At 35.1% G+C, this 9,341-nt stretch overlaps 1 protein-coding gene across 8 annotated transcripts; it reads right to left on the minus strand.

The window, feature by feature from the left end:
- Nucleotides 1-253: 253 nt before the first annotated feature.
- LOC112519442 (protein-tyrosine sulfotransferase-like) lies at nt 254-9,341 on the minus strand. 8 transcript variants are annotated; one of them, XM_025127561.1, is made up of 13 exons: nt 9,063-9,341; nt 8,654-8,703; nt 7,960-8,122; nt 7,792-7,863; nt 5,193-5,481; nt 4,600-4,740; nt 4,221-4,325; nt 3,984-4,116; nt 2,819-2,868; nt 2,686-2,724; nt 2,461-2,580; nt 1,466-1,615; nt 254-620 (listed from the first exon to the last, which is right to left on the minus strand). In XM_025127561.1, exons 1-13 carry the CDS (start codon nt 9,068-9,070, stop codon nt 486-488), a joined length of 1,455 nt encoding a protein of 484 aa, XP_024983329.1. In that variant the 5' UTR covers nt 9,071-9,341; the 3' UTR covers nt 254-485. The 8 variants fall into 8 exon arrangements, with proteins under 8 accessions (XP_024983329.1, XP_024983325.1, XP_024983328.1 ...); XM_025127557.1 differs by having other exon boundaries at nt 5,193-5,499; XM_025127560.1 differs by lacking the exon at nt 9,063-9,341 and adding an exon at nt 8,861-9,002 and having other exon boundaries at nt 5,193-5,499.

Here is a 9,341-nt window from a genome sequence, read left to right on the forward strand (position 1 = left end):
TTGTCATCGCTTTTACCGGATAAGATTCTCTATCCATGACATATTCATCCGATAAGGTAGTGCTTACCAGGTAAGCATGGACGTTACACGTCCATAACTTTACAACATCAACCTTTTATCTGTTACATCTTTCATAAACCTATAAACCAAATTAATTTTCAATCAAGAACCAGAATTCAACAAGAAACTCAAATCTGCTGCAACAAGAAAAAGTCAACACTTGGCTTCCACAACTTTAGGAACAAAGTCAAAATGAATTCAACAAGTACCAATCAGCCAAATCCTGCTTTAAACTTGAATGTAGACATTTGACACATTGAAGTACAAGAAGTTCTCTGAAAATCACTCATTAATATATTTGACCTCCATAATATATCATGTGCACTGTTACCTTTCTAATCTGTCTTAACAGGGGTGTCTTAATGTTTCATTTCCTAATATTTTATATGTTCGAATCGCTATAATTTCCATTTTAATCAAAATTTTCACACCTTAAGTTTAGATATTCTTCTTTTTGCACTTACATAGAAGCAGATGAAGAAAAGCAAGAACACAAACACGAAAATGTAAAAGACTGTCCATGCGGAATCGATGCTGCTAAGCATCATGTTCCATTTCGCCTGCAAATGATCCATGAAAATAAGTCAAAAACCTAGGATTGACCACTGTCGAAATTCGAGGTCAACAACTAAGAGCATCTCCAACGGATTCTCCAAAATCGAGGATGAAATTTCAAATCTCTACAACAAAGATACATTCAACTCCAATAGATTCTCCATTTTGGATATTACAACATTGAATATTTCATTTATCTAATAAAATATTATTTCTCTTTTTTTAATTTATTTTCAAAGTTTCCTATTGGTGGAAATATATTAACTCTCTCTCATTGTAATCGTTTTTGGGGTGATATCCAAATTTGGAGATTTTTACACTCTCTTTTCAACTTTCTCTATTTTAGAGAATCTGTTGGAGCAAAAAAACACGCCCAAAATCTCTATTTTCTCTGTTTTGGAGAATCTGAGAAGCTCTAAGAAATGGGATTAACATGAAATGGAGAATGAAAAGGCTTATTTTCATCAAGAAAATAAGCCAAATACAAAACCTCCAAGAATTGACCATGATTTAGTTGAAAACGAAAAATCGGCTTGAGAGTTGGGATATATTTGGCAAATCTGCTGATAAGCTAGTCACGATTGGTTAAAAACTAGTTGATAATGTGAAGTGAACTAAAAGGACATGTTGAAAAATTAATTGGATAAATACAAGGAGCATAATTGGAAAAAAAACAGAGCTTATTGGAGGTTTTTTGATAAACTCAAATCGTTTTTTTGATAAACTCAAAAAATAAGTCAACTTATGGTTGCCAAACATGGTCTTGACAGATATGAATCTTTTTTATGGAGGTGAAACTCAAACGGGACCTTTTAAACCGAATTCAAGTTTTTAGAAGATGGGAACTTACAGGCTTAACTTGATTAGAATCAAGTAATTTCTGTTCCATAATCTGATGCTGCTTTTGAAAAATTTCCTTGGCATATTTGTAGAGTTCGATGTCAAGACTGTTGAGCGAAATGATTTCTTTAAGAAGCGTATCCGGTACATGCTGACGTGCCTGAAGGTCTCAGAATTTGTAATATCAGTGACGGAAAATAGAGGAAACTTTCGGAACTTAATCAATAAAATCAATTTATTTCTAAATATGATAATGGACAGATATGTAGTTTTCACATTAAAACCTTCCAAAAGAATGAAATGCTGTTGCGATTTTCACAAGACATCCCGTGAAGGAAGCTGTGTAATAATTTAATGGGACGGATGAAATAAAAAGACAAAAAAGCTTTATCTGTGAGTCTTTCTGCATAGTGCATACAAAAGAGATCATTCACAAAGAAAGTGTTGCTTGAGCTTCAATAATAGAATAAATACTTATAAGTTGTATATATCTACTGCTAGTCAGTACTTCTCAGCAACAGAGCAGAGATACTTACGGAAGGACAGAAGGGCACATATTTTGACAATCTTCATTTTACAGATGTTATACAACAGTAAGGTCTGTCAAGCTAAAGGCACAGCATCATAGCGATCAATTTGCAATAATAAAACATGACCAAGGATCATGAACAAAAAGACTTTTAAAATTTTAACCTCTGTTCCATAAAGAACATCAAATTAAAAACCAAACCAAACCAAACAGACCCTCCTCAATGTGGCCAAACCACCGCAATCTTCCCTCTAATTATAGTTAGATGATTTTGACCATGTGCACATCTTTTAATTTTACCATTCAGTCAACCCCATCTAATTTCTTCCAAAAATGCTAATATGACTGCTTCCATTATTGCTTCTTGAGTGATCATGTAGATTTGATATGTGTTCTTTATATCTTGAAGCAAAGAAATAAGAAGGAATTTACATAGTAAAGAAGTCAAAAGGAAGCATGGGGAATATATAACATACCTCCTTCGTAAAGTTTGCTGGGGAGATCCTTTTTAAAGAAGCAGTACGCCGTTGCGACTGGGACGATCTTAGTGATGAAATGCAGGTCTCATAGGTATCCATGAGTTTCCCCACAGTCATCTAAGGAGAAGATAAAATCCTCTGAGTCTCGTGTTAGCGGTAACATATCATTATATTTGAACAAGTTAAAGTGTCAACAAGCATGTCATGAGAAAAGGGTATTACATTTTCGCTTTTCGCTTCAACAGTAGATGAACTGTTATCCTGTTATGCATGCAAATTAAGTCTGTCATTGGCACAACATTTGAAGATAATACACTTGAACTTTGCTGTTTACTGAAAAGTCACCACCTATTACCTGATCGTGAATTGTATCAGTGCTGGAATCAGAAAATGAAGGACCCTGTTCTGCATCACAAGCAGTAACACATTTCAGAAAATACTACAACCCCATAAATAAAAGATCCATAGAACAAGATATAATCAGAAAATGTAATTTTGGCCAGTTGCTGAAGAGAAAATATATCAAGTAAATAAGTTTGGTCATTCAAAAAACAAAACTGCCTTCCTTCGTTTTCTGTTAGTAGTTATATTGAATGTACAACAAAGTACTGCCAAAATATTTAATTTTGGAAGTTACAAGAAAAGGTATACAATAAAATTGGTGCTAAGATTACAGCACAAAAAGATAATTATAATTTTCCTGAAGCATGACATTTAAGTCAATAGAGGACAACTAACAAGAAGGGAGGGAGTATTTATTTGGCCCTTAACCCATCTTCTGTGCACTTTTGTCCACCAATCCTACTTTCCTGGCAAAAAGGAACGTTATTGGACCATTTTACCCTTGCTGAAATAATGTTGTTCTAATGCTCCTTAGGGACATATACGTTAGGAAATGTCAGATTTTTTAACAGGAAAGCGGGACTATTACGCAAATGGGACATGAAATAAAATGGTTGAAATAGATAAACTTTAAAGATATAGTGACCAAACAATATGTTATTCCATACTAAGGGGGCCAAATACATATATATTTTCCACTATATGACTATATCTTGTATTTTGAATCAAAGACATGATATAAACAGAAGAAAATGTTCAAATGCAACCTAGAAAGATATTACAGCAGGCACAAGCTAAAATTCCTACCTAATATATGTTCTTCTGAACCCAATTTCGAGGTTTTTCATCGATAACCACTGGTTCCTTGTTATATCTTATACTTGGAAGCTAGGAGAAAATTCTACGATGTCAAATTGCAAGTAATAGATCTCACCAAGTAGAACCGAAACAAACGCTTGGCTTAATTTTATTAGTTGAAAAAAACATTCATCTGCGTGAGTGATCTCTACTAAGCATGCAATAAAGTGGAAAAATATGGAAGGCACCAAATGACAACTCCTGTATGCCAGTAAAAAACATAATGTGGATCCCTTTAAAGAAGACTATCCTTGAAAGATACCTTCTGTGACAACTAAAAATCACATTCAAGAATAACAATAGTAACAATCAACAAATACCTGATGTACTATCATTTACAGTTGTTGCCATTAACTGAGAAATAACTTGCGCGCCAACTACATTTGCAAACATTGTTGCAGATTCTCTGTGATCCTCTGTGATTCCAACATACAGCATATCGTCCAGCCTTTTCTGCAGGAAACCACCATTGTAAAGTAAGAGAAAACATCATCAAGTAATATGGATAAAACAGGCTCTTCAATCTTGGGGGCAACATATAGCATCTTTATCATTACCTTTGCAACCTCAAGCACATATTTTCCAAGAATCTGATAGGTTATAACACACTGGCGCAGTTCATGTGCCCCTTTAATATTAGAATTATTCGTCAAACCTGCAACCTTTATCAAAAACAATTAGCCATAACAAAAGCTTTTGTTGGCAATCTATAAGTTATTCTTGTAAGTTCAAAATTTATCAGTTTGGCATGAGATTGATTAAACGGTGAAGATTTAGACAAATGCATTAGGCCTTCGTCTTCATTGAATTGTGACCAACAAAAGTAAAATTCAAAATGTGACCCATTTCAGTGATGACTGGACTTATATAAAACTAACATGATTAAGCTCAATCTACCTGGCTGGCAAATTTCATTTTGTTCATGAAGGTTTGTACCTGAAATGTGGCACCATTGTGAACAAGGTCCAGAGCTACAGGGTGATGAATGTATTCATGTAATGGCATCACAATTTCTTCCATATTATATGAATCATTCCCATAAAAATAAGGTGGACCCCTTCTCTTTCTGGCATCTCGCTGTTCATAATATCAAAGTAAACAGATTCATCAGTTGCATAACAATATTCCTGAAAAGAGCATATAAAATGTTGCAAGTGTTTACATAAATCAACTGAGGTAGTAGAATCGTCTATGACAAAAGACTATGGTAATCTGTATCATACACTAAACTTTTATCTTTTAAATACAAGGCAAAGGAAGTCAAACCCTGCACTTGACATCAGATTTGTTATGGATTTTTGTAAAAGAAATGAGTACAACTATTAGATTTATATAATCACTCAGCCGCACACACCTAGTCTTATTAAGTTCAATGTCACCCCTTCCCAACTTTCTTGAGGGTTTTCCCTCTTATCTATATTCACATGTGGTACAAAAGCTCAACCTTTTTCAAATACATAACAAATCAGAAAACAGTTAATAAATTGCCAAGGCTAGTCATTTTCATGGTAAATGTTTAAAAGACATACCCGCGAGAATAAATCCTCCCTCATCCAAGGAACCAGATACTTCCATGGCCATATCTCGAGAGTGCTTATACCACCATTCTTTGACCGCAACCGTCCAGACATTTTTATGACTGACGTCAAGTTGGGATGCACCAGAAACCTAGCAGCTACCTCTATTGAAAATTCATAAGCACTAAAAACACGCTCAATGGGGTTCCTCAGAATTGTTACCACTGAAGTTTTCTCTCTGGGAAGTTTAGACATCATGCTATAGTCATCATGAGTTACCAATAGCCTGCAATCTGGTTTGCTGCACAAGAACGCAAAACTATAACATTTAGAAACAAGCATAAGCTCTTGGCCTATTTAATTATCAGGAACTCTCAAGCACAGGAATTTTCAAATGGAAAACTAAAGGCTTGTTATTCAATAGTATCACATGAATCATATGCCTGAGTAAGGGCCTGTTTGTTAGCAGCTTAATGAGCATAATGAGACTCATAGCTTATTCGGTCAGCTACAGATGACTGTTTGGTACTGGCTTAATGATATAGAAAGTGGCTTATTCAATAAGCTTCTAGGGGGAGCTTTATGCAGAAAGCCAAGTTTTTTCCAAACCTATTTCCCAATTAAAAAACACGCTTCTTCCATCTATGGAAAAATCCTCCCAAACAAAAACCCTCACAATCTATATAGACAGTCACACAGACATCTTTATCCATACAGGACTTAATGGAAAACCAACCAAACATCCCCTAAACCAAGTGATCAGCAGTACCAAGTATGAAAGTTAAATTATTCATGCATCATGCATTAAGATTTAAAGCTGCATCTTTGAAATTGGAAAATAAATAATCAATGTCACCAACTAATATTCATCTTAAAGTAGTGGGGTTAACCAAGACTAGTTTGTTTAACAATCAGAAAGCAATCGTCTACAGTGCTTGATATGTTATGGTAAATTTAAGAACCTTTTTACTACTAGAAACTACCATATCTTTCCCCATCCAGCCAGCCTCTCCTTGGAATTTCAATCCTCACCAGTGCATCTGAAGGACAGATATCAATACTTAGTCAATGTTTCTTAGATTTTCTACTTAATGTATACCATTCCACCTTAAGATCCATACTTCAACAACACTAAATCTCATGCACCTATGACATAATGCTAATTAATAATAGCTCAATGAGCTATATGTAACAACCCAAAACCAAAAATATGAACTAAAGTACCAACGACTTCCATAAACAAGTACGACTTTGGTCCCAGGCATAATAGTTCACTGAGAAAGAGCATTCTCAATGTTCTGGAAAAGCACTATGAGAAATATTGACAAATACTAAATCATAAAGACAATAGCAACATCAAGTGGAACAAGTATTTGAAAGATCATCCTCAATCCATGCTCAAAAATCGGCAACTTACCGTTGCCTCTACTCGTACCCCCTACTAACGAATTCCCTGGAAACATTTATGTTAGAAGATACGGGTTAGACCGTAAGATCTAGTGAGTTTCTTTGCACACTTTTTGGAAATTGAAACCTTATGCATAAATGTTCCATATATGATCTGAACTGGACTTAATCTTGAATATTCCGATTTGTTGAAATTGCACTCCATATATGAAATGCATGAATTACGATTCTACAATTTGATGGTTAAACATAATTTTTATGTGGATTACACAGGGTGTTTCAGAAGGGGTTAACTTACACAGCAGGAGGGTTGGATGTGAGAATGTGACAGTCCACATGGAGAAGGAATGGCATACCGTGAATTTGTTTCATGGGGTTACATCACTGACACTGATTGCGATCATGTCAGGATGGTTGTCTGTAATGGATCATTTGTGTACGACTGCTTAGGCTAGTTACCCTGAGAAGTATTGGTCGTTTGAATTTATATTTAATGGACTAAGTGATGATACTTTCTTGAATGCATTTGTTATATATCAAAACTCACTAGACCTTACGATCTAACCCATATTTTCTAGAATAAATGTTTTTAGGGCATTCGTTAGTAGGGGGTACGAGTAAAGCCAAGGGTAAGTTGCCGGTTTGAGCATGGATTGAGGATGATCTTTCAAATACTTGTTCCACTTGATGTTGTTATTGTCTTTACGGTTTAGTATTTTTCAATAATTCTCTTAGTGGTTCCGCTAGAACATTGAGAATGCTCTCTTTCAGTGAATTGTTATATCTGGGACCAAAGTAGTACTTGCTTATGGAACTTGTTGGTATTTTAGTTCATATTTCTGGTTTTGGTTGTTATACTATATATCATAGCTGGCATCAGTCTCATACAATATAACTTCAGTCTCGTTTGTCTCAAAAATGCACATGGCCTTTCAGTTTCTCCCTCTTCTTATGTCATGACCCTAGGTACCGAGGTGCACATTACGTAAAAGAACATCAACCACCCTACTCTGCAATACTAAAGTTGCACTTCATCTACTCTCTTTTAGTTCTCACTAATCTGAGTTTTATGCTCTGATGAACTCTTAACAGAAAACAGCTCAGTGATTCTGCCTTGATGTCATTGTCTGGGATCATAGGTCACATAACCTTCAGAAACCAAAAAATCAATAAACAAATAACTTTTAACAATTATAAGACTTACCCAGGATCAAACCGCAATTTATCATAAGATCGTGGGCATTCTAGAGCACTAGAATACAATTTCTTCAGAAAGCTGTGAAGATAAAGCAAAGCCACAAAAGATTTTGTAACAGTAATACTCTTAAAAAGCTGAATAAGCAACTGCAATGCAGAAAGAAACGAAAGTTACCAATGAAAATAAGTCCGCCCTCCTGTTCTTGGGACATGAAGAAAAAACAGCAAGTCCTTGAGAATATGACCATCCTTGGTATCTGAGTGAAGGGAAGAAGATGCCCATTGCTTGACTGAACTTTTGCAGTGCTCAAAGTCGATTGCGCTAGAAGATGGATACACTGTGGCAAAAAGCAGAAAACCATTGAAACAATTATGTTAAACAGGACAATATAAATATACAAACAGTCACACGCACATTTCCAATGCCACACTATTCATTAAACAACAAAATGAATATGGTTTAATTCCATACCTACTTCCAGTAAGATATGTAAACATATGGATGTATATATACATCCACAAACACAAAGGTGACCACATGAAGTTACCATTTTTATCTAGAAAGAAGTTTAACTTAGTAAGGCATAGATAGATAAGAGTAACTCCAACATGATAAGTATTTATGATAGAATTACTCTTGCAATCTGTAAGGCATGGATCAACCAATCAGCTTCTTTTTAAGTTCACTAGGGAAACGATTATCTTAATTACACAGTAATATTCTTTCAATACATCATAATAACCAAAGAGTATTTAGAGTTCATGGTACATAAATTTTTCAAACTGGATTCAAGATTCTGTTTGATGAATATTCTTTTTCATTTAAGAATCTACACAAGTAATTGCAGATCAACTACAAAAGTGCATACCTAAAGCAAGAAGCATCAGCAGCAAAGCAAGTCTCAGTGCATGGTCCATTCTCCATTCACAGAATTCCAGATCGTCAATTTCAACCAATCAACAAACTAACTAAAAGTTGAAAACAAAAATAAAAGCCCCTTCTTATCAAAAACCCAAGAATTTAACAATTAACAAGTTAAAAAGGGGAAGAAATCAAGAAATATAAAATTATTTACATTTTCTTTGTTCAATGTAAAACCTCAAACTTCAAATATCATTAAACTCTTGCAGTTGCTGATATCTGAAACAAAATCTTAACTAATCAACGAACCCTAATAATGAAGAAGACATGAAGAGCCCAGGAAACAAGGGTTTGTCGAAGTGTGTTGGAGGGTGATAACTAGGGGAAAATCAAGGATTTAAGAGTTTGGAGCTTACCTTTTCATAGGGAGAAGAGATCTCGTGCTTATAAATTCCCTCGAATTGTGTTGTTGGGACTCAAGTCCAAGATCATGGTGGGTCCTCTAATCGAATTGAAAATTAACCTCGATTATCACATCAATCAAATTCTCTCTCTCTCTCCTCCTCTCTCTCTCAAACAGTAGCACGACGGCTCAACGGAGGAGAGAGAAATCAGAGGATCTTTTACCCTCTGGTTGAAATATTGTCGCCGATGAAGACGACCGGTCTGAAAGCCAAAACGGTCCCGCTGTTTCT

The sequence above is a fragment of the Cynara cardunculus genome (assembly GCF_001531365.2).
Source record: "Cynara cardunculus var. scolymus isolate 2C chromosome LG 10, CcrdV1, whole genome shotgun sequence".
Classification (NCBI taxonomy): Eukaryota; Viridiplantae; Streptophyta; class Magnoliopsida; order Asterales; family Asteraceae; genus Cynara; species Cynara cardunculus.